The sequence below is a fragment of the Glycine soja genome, chromosome 6, assembly GCF_004193775.1.
Source record: "Glycine soja cultivar W05 chromosome 6, ASM419377v2, whole genome shotgun sequence".
In the NCBI taxonomy this organism is placed as follows: Eukaryota; Viridiplantae; Streptophyta; class Magnoliopsida; order Fabales; family Fabaceae; genus Glycine; species Glycine soja.
In genome coordinates, this window is record NC_041007.1 from 19,090,889 (window position 1) to 19,106,136 (window position 15,248).

Below are 15,248 nucleotides of genomic sequence, written 5' to 3' on the forward strand. Positions count from 1 at the left end.
AATATACTAAAATTTTTATAGAATAAATTTTAAATATTTTTATATTTACTTAAATAAAAAATATATTTTAGTCTAAAAAAAATGTCCAGCAAGATGTGAAGAAAAAGAAAAAGGAGAAAACATGAAATCCTTTTCAAAATGACAAAAAATGGGTTTTTGTGTTACTATTTAAATGTTAGATTAATTCTTTGAATAAGCCAAAGGGGTCTTCATTTTTCTTGATGGTTAAGTACACGTGTGCCAGCAACAATTTCTTGCTGAAAATATTTACCTTCGATTGTTCTTATTTTTACAAGGTTTGGCAGGTATTAGACTATTAGTGAACGGTTTTGACTGAAATTTAGGCATGGATTTGTGTATATAATCTTTTCAGCAATAGCTTCATCTACTATTTGATAGGAAGAGGATATGGATGGTTTTCGTAACAAGTATCATCTTTCTATTTTGTGTAAAAAAAAAAAAACATCATCTTTCTATTTTTTTTTTTTTTTGTGAAATTGAATTTGTACTGCAGGAATTCATACCATTCAACTTTTCTCAATTTTATTAATTTGTGTGATAAGGTAAAATCGAATTGATAAATAGATAAAAAAAAAATCTGAGGGTGAATGATTTTTTGATGTGTCAATCTTTTCCTTTATCAAGTAACAAAGCTATATCAAAAGAGGAATATTTTTTATTTTCTTTTCACAATTTTTTATAAGAGAAAATTTTAATTTTAAAAATATAATAATATTTTAAATTTAACTGATCATCATGCACTAATAATATAAAACAATTTTATATCAATAATCCAATTATATATTACTGGTCATGCATCATCATTAAAAAAATTAACAAAAATATTATATATGATAAATTATGATTATACAATAATGTGAAATTATTTTACATGATCACTTTATAACTTATTTTTTTAATCAAAATTAATTACTTTTTAGTTTAAAATATTCATATAATGAATTTTTTTATACACAAAAATTTAAACACAAATTTTATTTAAGACAAATAAGATGGATATTGTCTAAACACTTGTCGACCAATCACAAATTTAAATTTTTGCATTACAAAACTTAGTATATAACATTCCGTTGCTAAAAAAAATAAAAATTTAAAGCAAAACTTTTTCCATGGAGTAGAAGGAGGGAGAAGGGAGCACCATCCATTGCATGGCACGTGGACATGGAAGCAAAGGAAATCCAATGAGTGATCTTGGTCATGCACCATTATCATCCACACAGCGCTTATGAGAGGCTCTTGTTCATCTCAACCAAGCAATAACGATAAAGAAAGAAATTTTATGGTTATGGAGGTCTCAGCATACATTTGCAACAACAACTTCATCTTCTCTTCTTCTCGTGCCATAACACAAAAATCTTCTGCTTCTTTCTCATCACCTATGCTTGTCAAATCCATGGCCACTCCCAAGCCTCTTCCCTCAGTCTCTAGAACTGTAGGCTCTAGAAAGGTCAGTGCAACACACACACATACACCCATTCTTTTTTGTTCAAATGGTTTGCTATGAACTATGAAGAGTGACACTTATCTTTTGTGTCTTACTAATAGAATGAAAAGGGTATTTTTAATGTACCTGTTTTGAACCAAAAATTAGAGAAGAAACAATGTAATTAGAGAAATGGCCACTGCTTGTTCCATATCCAATCTATTAATATATGCTTTTGGTTGTTCAAAAATAACTGTAATGGTTGTTAGCTCTTAAATTGTTGCAGGTCATTGTAATATATATGTATCAAACTTGCTTTACGCAATTATTCCGTTTGTTCAATTGGTTTGTGCAGTGTAACTGAAACCTGTCTATAGTGTTTGAATTTGATCACTTAGAAAAAGAAAGAAAAGGATCTGTTGTGAATTACCTGATTTGAACCAAATTTTACATTATAAAAAACATTATAATGACTATTAGCTTTTAAAATATTCCAAGTCAGTGTAATATGTGTCTAGATATCTATATATGTATTAAACTTGCTTACATAATGATTCTTTTTGTTCAAATGGTTTATTATGAATAGTGAAACTTGTCTCTAGTGTTTGAACTTTAGCACTATAAAAAAGAAAGAAAAATAACTGTTTTGAATGTTCTGAACCAAAAATTACATTAAAAAAATTAGTTCTTAAAATTTTGTAAGTATAATAATATGTATCTATATGTATCTATATGTATTAAACATGCTTTACATAATGATTCTCTCTGTTCATGTGGTTTACTGAAACCTGTGTGTAATGTTTGAACTTGATCACTTAAAAAAAAAAGGCTCTTGCCTGTTTTGAACCAAAAATTACATAAAAAAAAGACATTGTAATGGTTATTTGCTCTTAAATAGGGTTTGTTCAAGATAGTTTCCAAGATAATAGCGAGCGTTTAATGGCATCATGGCATGAGTGCATCACATAACTAAATGGACAAAACATAGATGTAGTTTCAGAGTTATTTTTTTGTGCTATTTTCCAAACAAAATTAGACTTTCACCTCAGTAAACCACGAAATAAAGGTTCGTATTAAAGGCCAACATAGATTACCAAAGTGTAAGTCCAACTCTGATTGGAAAGCAACATCAAAAACACCTAAGAAACTGTATGCAAGTTTTGTCCTAACTGAAAACCTGTTTTTCTTTTCATCTGGTTAAGTAGTACTAGTGTTTTGTTACAATACTGAGCCTGTTTAAATTAAATAGTTTTCTGTTTTTTAAGTGTGTTTGTCTAAACTGTTTCTGGTTAAAAATATAGTTTTCTGCCTATTTAAATAAGCAAATTCTATCAGCTACTAAAAAAACACTTATTTTAAAGTTGTTTTTCTTGTAAGTTTAAACAAACTCACTCAATAACTTAACCAAGTGCACAATGCAGAACTCAACTGTGTTCCCACTTGGGGAACAACCTAGGAGCAGCCCCGCGACAGCCACGCCTCCCATAAAGCTTTTGACAAGGATGGAGCAGCTGAAGCTGCTGAGCAAAGCAGAGAAAGCAGGGTTGCTATCTGCAGCAGAGAAGTTTGGATTCTCCCTCTCAACAATAGAGAGGCTTGGACTCCTCTCAAAGGCAGAAGAGTTGGGTGTGCTATCTGCTGCAACTGATCCTGGAACTCCAGGGACACTCTTGACCCTCAGCTTGGGGTTGCTGATCCTTGGACCCTTATTTGTTTACTTCGTTCCTGAGGACAACCTTGGATTTGTGGGGTTGCAGGTTGTGGTTGCCTTGGTCAGTGTAATTGGGGGTTCTGCTGGCTTGGCTGCCTCAAATTTTGTATCCAACTTGCAGAAATTGAAATAAATTTGATGACCTTTTAATGTCTCTTAATAGAGCCGAAGACATGAGTATGCAGTTATGTTGAATATTTGAAGGGAGAACTTTGTCAATTGTAATGATCTTACCTAGTTCGAGTAGGATGGTCTCTCGTAGAGGATGATCCAATTATGTTGAATATTTGGAGAGAAAACTTTTTCACATATAAATAGTCTTACCTAGTTTGAGTAGGATGACTTCTTGTAGAGGGTGCGTGTGGTCTTTGTACCAAAATCACATGAAAGAATAGATTAAGTGACCTTAGCTTACTAGTAATCTCGAGTTTAAGTTCTGAATTTGTGGTTCTATTAAACACTCAGAATCCCATTGGACATACTTGTGGTCTAAAAACTTTTTACATGAGAGAAATTAGGTCATCCTAAACTCTTAGCCTTTGGTAATACAACTAACACCGGACACTTTCATCTTGCAAAGAAATAATCCAAAACCGTAGTTACACATATAAGAATCGAAACCATAGTAACTATGATCTGAACCAGCCCTTAGGACATCCTACAATAATAATTATCATTACAATAGTAATAATCTTTTAATTAGTATATGGAGTTGTCACACTTTCTTTTATAATTATTAAATAATCTCAACAATCTTATATCAACTACCAAATTTTTTATTGATAAAATAATTATTTTTAAATAAAGTAATTAAAAATAGTCATATTTTTAATTAAATTATTTCAATGAAATTTAATATACCATAATACAAGCATTTCATACATACATACATACATACATACATATATATATATATATATATATATATATATATATATATATTATCATAATTATTTTAATTCAAATAAACTCTTATACTAATAATTTTTACACTAAAACAAATAAAAATTATTATAATAAAATTTTAGGATATTACATTTCTCTTCTCCTTAAATAATCTCATCCCTAGAATTCACTCTACTCCTAACAAATCTTAAAATAAAAAAGTACGACATACTCATTTGATGACTAGATGCACAATCATACTTGAATTATCTAGTTCAACCTTTAAGGAAACGTACAAATAACAATGATTGATTCAAACATATATCCATAATTCAAGATCTAGAAATATGATATCTCATGTTATGAAAAAAAAAAGAAATATGATATCTCAAAAATCCAAAGAAAATAACTATACCATGCAAACAATTCAATTTTGACAATCAATATGAGATTTTAGACAACAAATTAAAATCTAAACAAAAAGGTAGACCAAACAAATTTGTACATATATACTAATGGAGAGCACATTATGTTAAGCATAATCCTTTGATTTATATTTCATATAATTTCTAATATGTTATGTGCATATTCTCACTAATTACACATGTTTAATCTCTAAAAAAATATATTTTCTCCATCGAAATCATGTCACTTGTGTTTAAGGTAGAGTAGAAACAATCTTTGGCAACATCTTGCTATTCTAATACAATGCATTCACATCACAAGGTGATAAACAAGATAAGGTGTAACATTTAAAGGTTATGATTGTGTTTTTAATTTCTCAAAAAGTTGAATTAAAAAAACGATCAATTCATTCGATGCAATTACTAGAATGCAAATATTATATTTTTTTAGATGAGTCAACAATCAAGTCAATACAACATTTAACGATGACTAAGAAAGATATTTAAGCCGCAATAATAGCAACTTAGAGCATTTCAAATTTCAACATATGAAGGCAAATAGACTATTAAGAGTCAAATTTCAAAACACCAAATATGATGAATCATTTTGTGCATTATTATTATCATTATCATCATCATCATCATCATCATTATTTTAAATAGTAATAAAATAAATTAAGCGTAAATTGGATGAGTTTTTATCATTTTTAATAGTTCTGAAATTCTGATACCGATGACAGATGTCGTACCGGATGTCACGACATCACGCTTCAGAACATGCAGATTATATTTGGGAGTATGAACAGATTAAACAAGTAAATAACACAAGAGAATTGTTAACCCAGTTCGGTGCAACCTCACCTACATCTGGGGGCTACCAAGCCAGGGAGGAAATCCACTAAAATAGTGTTAGTTCAAGGTCTAACAGCCACTGTTTACAACCTTCTCACCTAACCACTACCCGTGCAATCTCTACCTAAGAGCCACTCTTAGATATGAGAAACCCCGCTCACTCCCTCTCAAACACTCTCCCGTGTTTACAATCAAATCAAATACACACCAGAGATTGCTCTCTGAACAATAGAGATCAACTCCACACACTATAGAGATCAACTCTACACACTCTAGAGATCAACTCTACACACTCAGGTCCAACACTTGATGTTAGAGTAACATCAAGGTGGCTCACAAAACACTCAAGTCCCAAAACTCACAAAATAACTTTTCAATCCCGGACTTGGTACAAAACTCGTGCAGCCTTCATGTTTTTATAGCAGTGTGCGTTTCTGGGCTGCAACTTCTTGTGCTGGATGAGATCTATCATTTTCCTGAAAATCTGCACTTAAAGATCTAAAAGATACAGTTTGATCTTTTAGTTTTTATCTTTAATCATTAATCCCTGAACGAACTCTTCTAGTTTGTAATTCGAACTTTAATTATCTTTTAATTCGTTCCTAAAGATAGATCATATTATCTCTTGCTAACTGCACAATAATCTGTTAAAGATATAACAGATTTATGTGTCCAGTATTTTCGGGCAAGATGTCCTGGACATCGTATCCGACATCGTGGATCCTGCAACTTCAATGCTTTTAGCAACTCCAGTATTTTTGGGCAGGATGTCCTGGACATTGTATCCGACATCGTGGATCCTGCAGCTTCAATGCTTTTAGCCATTCCAGTATTTTCAGGCAGGATGTCCTGGACATTGTATCCGACATCGTGAATCCTGCAGCTTCAATTCTTCATTTGACACTTTATCTTGCCTTGTGCATTGTGCAGCCCGATCTTATTCTTTGACATAACGTTGGACATCATGTGCAGCAACTCCAGCTTTCCTTCATTGTCTAAGTGCTTATGTTTTAACAAAATCTTAGCCAATCTTTTAAAGCTTAGTAAAGCTAGGCACTAACAATCTCCCCCTTTGGCAAATTTTGTCTAAAACATACTTAGACACTTCCTGAGCAGGTACGAGCAGTTATGCAAGTGGGATCAGCAACTTTCATTATCAGAGTAATCAAGCACAGCGGAATCTGTAGTTTAGACAAGTTGCAAGTCGTTTCCAGGATGTCAAGACATCTCACATGACATCAGCTTTCTGCTTCTGCTCCCCCTGTCTCCATGCTCTTACTGCAGCATCTTCTATCAGCTACTAGGCTTTTCCAGGATGTCAAGACATCTCATGTGACATCAGCTTTCCCTTGTCTCCATGCTCTTACTGCAGCATCTTCTATCAGCTACTAGTAGCTTACATCAGTCATCATCAGCAGCAGCAGTCTCCCCCTCAAAATCATGTACATACAACTCCCCCTCAAAATCATGAATCATGCATACATCGTATCCTACTTCTCTAAATCATAAGTCATGCATAATACTACTACTGCATACACAAAATCATGCATATAATACTATTACTCCCCCTTTTTAGACAGAATTTGACAAAAGTAGAATGCATGAACTTAAGGTGCAAATATTACAGACCAATAGTAATCCATTGTTCAAAGGGACATGCCCCTATAGCCAGTAAAAGTGAAAAGCAAAAATAAAGGTCTGATGGTCATGGGGTGGCTTCAGAATCATCATCATCTGATTCTGTATCCTCTGCTGCATCTTCTTCTTCCTCAGCAGCTTCTTCTTCTTGCTCAGCTGCTTCTTCTTCCTCAGCTGCTTCACCATCATCAATGCCACTTTCTGAGAGTCTTTCGATCAGCCGTTCCAGCTCCATTTTCTTCTCTGTGGTGGCTTTGATGGTTGCCTCCAGCACCTTGCATGTGTCCTTGAGTTCAGCAATCAAGGCATCCTTGGATATAGCACCTGAAGCAGCAGCTTTCCCTGATGTCGAGACAATGTCTGGGACATGTGTCCCCTCAAACAGTTTGTAATGCAGGGACAGAGCAGATTCTCTCTTCATCACAGAGTCAATGTTGTTTAAAATATTTGGATGTTGACTCAACATAATGCCACACAATACAGTAGGGAAGGCAATGGGTAATTTGACAGCAAACGATTCTGAATGCTTAACAGTGTGATCAAAAATATAGTTTCCAAAATTAAATTTGGACTTGGTTCCAACAGCATACAGAAATTTACCCAAACCTGTGGCAACAGTGGAAGTATGATTGGTGGGTACCCAGTTTGCAGCGCCAATCCTATGCAGAATTGCATACTTCACACTTAGCTTCCCTGCAGAAAGCTTCCCTTTCTTTGGCCAATGCTGGACTCGTTTGTCAGTGATTTCCTTGGCAATTTGATGCTCAGAAACAGCAATATCCACCACTCCTTCAGTTGGTCTGCCCAGGTACTTGTTGATCACAGCAGGGGAGAATCTAACACATTTTCCTCTGACAAATACCTTTTGATACTCATCACTCTTTCTGTTTGTTATGTCAGAGGGAATGTTGACAATAAATTCCCTGACTAGGCTTTCATAACAGTCTCCCAACTTGGTGACTGTCTTCAGTAGTCCAGCAGCCTTAATGAGGTCCATGATCTCCTTGCAAGCCAAGGCATCTCTTCCCAGTTCTCTTTCAACCGCAAGTCTGCGTTGATACACATATTTCCACTTTTCAACATTACCAATGGAGTGGAAAGAGATGTTGTCCAGTGGTGCATCAGGAACATTTCCAGGCACCTTTCTCCCAGATTTCTTGGCCCTCTTTGATGTCGAGACATCTAGTTCGACATCATCATCAGAATCAGATGAGGAAATTTCTTTCCTCTTCTTGGAGGGGATTGCAACTTTGCTCCTTCTGGATTTGGTAGGAGTGATTGGAGTGCTCTTCTTCTGGGCCATAGTTTTGATTCGTCCAGACCTCTTAATGGGGGTTTTCCCTTTTCTGCTTTGTAACCTTTCTGCAATGCCAGGTGCCAACCTGTTGGCAATGGGTTCCTCATCAGATTCTACTTCTTCAAGGTCAATGAGGTCACCTGGAGCAGGTTCTGGTGCCCGTGGTGCAGGGGTCTCCTCTGAGGCTTGATCCTCTTCTTCTGTTGATTCCTCTTCACTGGGTGAAGGGAGGGCTTCAGCATTTGGAGCGGAAGATGTTGGAACATCTTTATCAACATCAGGCACAGAAACATTCGGGGTGGAGGATGTTGGAACATCTTCATCAGCATCAGGCACAGAAGCATTTTTCAGAATGTTACTCACAATACTGCGGATCTTCTTATCCATCTCCGGGTCTACTTCCCTAGGACTTGTTGCAAGGCTAGGGTTTTCAGCAGTCTTTACTCCCTGTTGTCGTTTGGGAACCAGTTTCTCAGGAACAGGGGCTTGACCAGGAATTATTTGTATGGGTTGGATGTTGAGTTCAGGTTGTCCCTGGTGCGGAGATGATGGTACAGAGGGTGAACCAGGAGCTGCAGTATCTTTTGGTGAGGTAGCCATGGAGAAGCAGAGCTTTTGAAATGGTTTCGTGAAATTCCGAGAGAAGTTGGGGTATGCTGATGAAAACAAGAATGCCACGAAAATATAAATTTGAATGAAGAATGTAGAGGGACGTGTGAAGCAACGGTCAAATCTGTTTCGGCCCAGTAATGAATGTGCTATTAACGTTTGAGCACATTCAAATAGAAGTAATTGCTATAAGTCTTCTAGCAGACAAATGCCCAGCTTGCCCCTCAGTTTTTCAAACTGATTTGCATCCAATGCCTTTGTGAAAATATCTGCTATTTGTTCCTCAGTGTCAACATGCTTCAGTGTGATCACTTTATCATCAACAAGATCTCTAATATAGTGATGTCTAATGTCAATGTGCTTGGTTCTGCTGTGTTGAACAGGATTTTTAGAAATATTAATAGCACTCATGTTGTCACAGTATAATGTCATGACATCTTGTTCGACATTGTACTCCTTCAGCATCTGCTTCATCCAAACTAGTTGTGAACAGCTGCTTCCTGCTGCAATATACTCTGCTTCTGCAGTAGATAGGGACACACAGTTCTGCTTCTTGCTGAACCATGAAATAAGATTGTTGCCCAGATAGAAGCATCCACCAGAAGTGCTTTTTCTATCATCTGCACTTCCAGCCCAATCAGCATCACAATACCCAACCAGCATTGAATCTGAACAATGACAGTACATAATCCCATAGTCACTGGTGCCATTTACATATTTCAGAATTCTCTTTACTTGAGTCAAGTGACTTATCTTAGGATTGGCTTGATATCTTGCACAAGCACCTACTGCATAGGTGATGTCGGGTCTGCTAGCTGTTAAATATAGTAAGCTCCCAATCATGCTTCTGTACAGACTTTGATCAACACTGGTGCCAGCTTCATCTTTTGACAGCTTCAAGTGAGTAGGTGCAGGTGTTCTTTTATGGCTGGCATTCTCCATCCCAAACTTCTTGACAATGTTCTTTGCATACTTGCTTTGTGAGAGGAATATGGAGTCTTCCATCTGCTTCACTTGGAGTCCCAGAAAATTAGTCAGTTCTCCAACAAGACTCATCTCAAATTCAGATTGCATCTGTTGGACAAAATGTCGAAGCATCTCATTCGACATCCCTCCAAACACAATGTCATCAACATATATCTGTGCTATCATCAAGTTATCAGCATCTTGTTTGACAAAGAGAGTCTTGTCAATTCCTCCCTTCCTATACCCTTGCTGGGTAAGGAACTCTGTTAGCCTTTCATACCAAGCTCTTGGAGCTTGCTTCAATCCATAGAGAGCCTTCTTGAGCCTGTATACATGATCTGGATGAGTTGGATCTACAAATCCCTTTGGCTGCTCCACATAGGCTTCTTCATTCAGGTATCCATTCAGAAACGCGCTTTTCACATCCATCTGGTACAGCTTGAATTTTAGGATGCAAGCTACTCCAAGTAACAATCTGATGGACTCAAGTCTAGCAACAGGAGCGAAAGTTTCATCAAAGTCTACACCTTCAATCTGAGTGTAGCCTTGAGCAACAAGTCTGGCCTTGTTTCTGGTTATAACACCTTCTTCATTGGTTTTGTTCTTGAAGATCCACTTGGTGCCAATCACATTAGTTCCCTCGGGTCTCGGAACTAGCTCCCAGACTTCATTCCTTTTGAATTGCTCCAATTCTTCTTGCATAGCATTGATCCAGAACTCATCAGTCAGTGCCTCTTTCACATTCTTGGGCTTAATTTTGGAGACAAAACATGAGTTGGAGACAATCTCAATCTCCCTTGATCTTGTAGTGACTCCTCTGTTTGGATCTCCTATAATCAGCTCCTTGGGGTGCATCTTCTGGATTCTAATGGAAGGTCTCTTGTCAGGTTGGTTGATGTTTGATTCATCTGTAGCAGAATCAGAGTTTTCTGCATTTTCTGCACTTTTAGCTGTATCTGCTACATTGTCTCCCGATGTTCTGACATCTTCTTCGACATCCTTCTTTCTTGCTGGAGTTAGATCATCAACAACCACATTGATGGATTCCATCACAGTTCTGGTTCTGGAATTGAATACTCTATATGCTCTGCTGTTTGTAGAGTATCCCAGGAATATTCCTGCATCACTCTTGGGATCCATCTTTCTCCTTTGCTCTCTATCTGCCAAAATGTAACATGGACTTCCAAAGATGTGGAAGTGCTTGACAGTTGGCTTCCTCCCTTTCCAGATTTCATACAGTGTGGTTGGAGTCCCTCTTCTCAGTGTGACTCTGTTGTGGATGTAGCATGCTGTGTTCATGGCTTCAGCCCAGAGATTATAGGGAAGTTCTTTGGCATGAAGCATGACCCTAGCAGCCTCTTGCAAAGTCCTGTTTTTCCTCTCAACTATGCCATTCTGTTGTGGTGTAATGGCTGCAGAGAACTCATGAGTGATGCCTTCAGATGTGCAGAATTCAGTAAACCTGCTGTTTTCAAACTCTCTGCCATGGTCACTCCTGATTCTCTTGATGACACAGTCTTTTTCTCTTTGAAGTCTTAGACTCAACTCCTTGAATACTTCAAAGGTGTCTGATTTCTCTCTGATAAAGTTGACCCAGGTAAATCTGGACAAATCATCCACAACAACATAGGCATACCTCTTTCCTCCAAGGCTTTCAACTTGCATAGGCCCCATCAAGTCCATGTGAAGTAGTTCCAGCACCCTGGAAGTGGTCTGATGTTGAAGCTTCTGGTGGGACATCTTGACTTGCTTTCCAATCTGACATTCACCACAGATTCTGCCCTCTTCTATTTTCAGATTGGGAATGCCTCTAACAGCACCTTTGTCAATGATTTTCTTCATGCCTCTTAAGTGCAGATGTCCAAATCTTTGATGCCATATTTTGACTTCATCTTCTTTGGAGGATAGACATGTGGAGGAGTAGCTGGTTTCTTGAGGTGTCCATAGGTAACAGTTATCCTTTGATCTGCTGCCCTTCATTAGAACTTCACTCTTCTCATTTGTCACCAAGCATTCTGACTTTGTGAAGTTTACATTGAATCCTTCATCACACAACTGACTGATGCTGATCAGGTTTGCAGTCAGTCCCTTCACCAGCAGTACTTTGTTCAGACTAGGAAGTCCATCATGGACTAGCTTTCCCATTCCAATGATCTTTCCTTTAGAGCCATCTCCAAATGTCACATAGCTAGTGGAGCAGGGCTCAATGTTCAGCAGGAATTCTTTAACTCCTGTCATGTGTCTGGAACAGCCGCTATCTAGGTACCAATCTTCCTTAGCTGATGCTCTAAGTGAAGTATGAACAACAAGACTGACAATCTTGTGTTTTGGAACCCACATCATCTTCTTTCTGCTGCTGCTACTTTGAGTTCCATGATGTGGATGGCCAAGTAGATGATAGCAAAAGGGCTTTATGTGACCATACTTGCCACAGTAGTGACACCTCCACTTCTTTCTTTTACTTCTTTTACTCTTTTTCTGCTGCGTTCCATGATGTCGAGACCGATGTTGTGACATCGTGGCTCCAGTGCTGTTTTTGGCAGGAACAAATTCTGTCATGGTTATTCTGCCAGCAGATTTATGATTAAACCCAAGTCCTTTCTGGTTTCCAACATTCTTCCCAAGCTGTAGCACTTCATCAAGCATATCTGAGCCTTTATTCAGCATCTTTATTGATTTTGTCATGTTTTCCAGTTTAGAGTTCAGAAAACCAACTTCCCCTTTAAGCTCAGAGATCTCCTTTTCATGTGCCTCCTTCTCAGCCTCCAGATTTGCAATGACCTTCTTTAGTTGTGCTTCTTGCTGAAGAATCTTCTCACTTTTGATGCATAGTTCTCTATAGGAAATAGCAAACTCATCAAAAGTGATTTCACTATCTGTATCACTTGAATCTTCAGCAGATTCAAATCTCCCAGTGAGTGCATTCACATCTCTGTCAGAATCACTTTCTTGTTCACTCTCTGTATCATCAGACCGACTTACAGAAAGTCCTTTCCTCTGCTTCTTGAGATGAGTGGGACATTCAGCTTTGATGTGTCCAAAGCCTTCACACCCACGGCATTGAATTCCTTTGCTGTGACTGGGCTTTTCATCTGACCTTTTCTGGTATTCACTACCTTTCCTGATGTCGAAAGGGATGTTCCGGACATGTGGTTTCTGCCTCCTGTCCATTCTGTTCAGCACTTTGTTGAACTGCTTTCCAAGGAGCACAACTGCATTAGTCAGACCTTCATCAGTATCCAGGTCATACTCATCTTCTTCTCCTTCATCATTGGACACGAACGCCAAGTTCTTGCTCTTCTTTTCAGCCCTATCCGAGAGTCCTAGCTCAAAGGTATGAAGGGAACCAATGAGTTCATCTACTCTCATGTTGCAAATGTCTTGGGCCTCCTCTATTGCAGTGACTTTCATGTCAAATCTCTTAGGCAAAGATCTGAGGATCTTTCTCACCAGCTTTTCGTCTGTCATTCTTTCTCCCAAGGCAGTGCAAGCATTGGCAATTTCAAGAATGTTCATGTGGAAGTCATGAATACACTCTTCCTCCTTCATCTTCAGATTTTCGAATTTTGTAGCCAATAGTTGCAATCTGGACATCTTCACTTTGGAGGTTCCTTCATGAGTGGTTTTCAGAATCTCCCATGCATCCTTGGCCACAGTGCAAGTGTTGATCAGTCTGAAGATATTCTTGTCAACTCCATTGAATAGAGCATTCAAGGCTTTGGAGTTTCCAAGTGCCAATTCGTCTTCTTCTTTTGTCCAGTCTTCTTCTGGCTTCAATTCATTAGTGGGCTTTCCTTCTGTGTCCAGCATCTTGGGATGTTCCCAGCCTTTGATGACAGCTTTCCAGGTTCTGCTATCCAGCGATTTGAGGAAGGCCACCATCCTTGCTTTCCAGTATTCATAGTTGGTTCCATCCAGGATTGGTGGTCTGTTTACTGGTCCTCCTTCTTTCTCCATGTTCATCAGAATTTATCTCCCTAGATCTCACTCAGTGATTTCGAGTGCCTGCTCTGATACCAATTGAAATTCTGATACCGATGACAGATGTCGTACCGGATGTCACGACATCACGCTTCAGAACATGCAGATTATATTTGGGAGTATGAACAGATTAAACAAGTAAATAACACAAGAGAATTGTTAACCCAGTTCGGTGCAACCTCACCTACATCTGGGGGCTACCAAGCCAGGGAGGAAATCCACTAAAATAGTGTTAGTTCAAGGTCTAACAGCCACTGTTTACAACCTTCTCACCTAACCACTACCCGTGCAATCTCTACCTAAGAGCCACTCTTAGATATGAGAAACCCCGCTCACTCCCTCTCAAACACTCTCCCGTGTTTACAATCAAATCAAATACACACCAGAGATTGCTCTCTGAACAATAGAGATCAACTCCACACACTATAGAGATCAACTCTACACACTCTAGAGATCAACTCTACACACTCAGGTCCAACACTTGATGTTAGAGTAACATCAAGGTGGCTCACAAAACACTCAAGTCCCAAAACTCACAAAATAACTTTTCAATCCCGGACTTGGTACAAAACTCGTGCAGCCTTCATGTTTTTATAGCAGTGTGCGTTTCTGGGCTGCAACTTCTTGTGCTGGATGAGATCTATCATTTTCCTGAAAATCTGCACTTAAAGATCTAAAAGATACAGTTTGATCTTTTAGTTTTTATCTTTAATCTTTAATCCCTGAACGAACTCTTCTAGTTTGTAATTCGAACTTTAATTATCTTTTAATTCGTTCCTAAAGATAGATCATCTTATCTCTTGCTAACTGCACAATAATCTGTTAAAGATATAACAGATTTATGTGTCCAGTATTTTCGGGCAAGATGTCCTGGACATCGTATCCGACATCGTGGATCCTGCAACTTCAATGCTTTTAGCAACTCCAGTATTTTTGGGCAGGATGTCCTGGACATTGTATCCAACATCGTGGATCCTGCAGCTTCAATGCTTTTAGCCATTCCAGTATTTTCAGGCAGGATGTCCTGGACATTGTATCCGACATCGTGAATCCTACAGCTTCAATTCTTCATTTGACACTTTATCTTGCCTTGTGCATTGTGCAGCCCGATCTTATTCTTTGACATAACGTTGGACATCATGTGCAGCAACTCCAGCTTTCCTTCATTGTCTAAGTGCTTATGTTTTAACAAAATCTTAGCCAATCTTTTAAAGCTTAGTAAAGCTAGGCACTAACAAGTTCTATGTTTAAGAAAATTCCAAACACATTCTAGAGTAACAATACACATATAAAGATAAAACAAACTTTTCAAGTTCAAGTGATTTCCATGTCCTCAAATATAGCCAAACTGAAAAAGGTGGAAGAAGTTATTAAAGTCTGTTTTTAGTCATTTAAAGTCTCTTTTTTTTTCTTCCTATGCAAATGAATCTAGATTGGTATGGAAGTAGATTAGCATATAAC

The 15,248-nt window shown here is 37.7% G+C and overlaps 1 protein-coding gene across 1 annotated transcript; it reads left to right on the forward strand.

Moving 5' to 3' along the window:
* Positions 1–1,243: 1,243 nt before the first annotated feature.
* Positions 1,244–3,506, forward strand: LOC114416627. The gene is made up of 2 exons (XM_028381571.1): positions 1,244–1,468; positions 2,866–3,506. The coding sequence occupies exons 1-2, from the start codon at positions 1,247–1,249 to the stop codon at positions 3,286–3,288; spliced, it is 645 nt and encodes a 214-aa protein (XP_028237372.1). The 5' UTR covers positions 1,244–1,246; the 3' UTR covers positions 3,289–3,506.
* Positions 3,507–15,248: the final 11,742 nt, after the last annotated feature.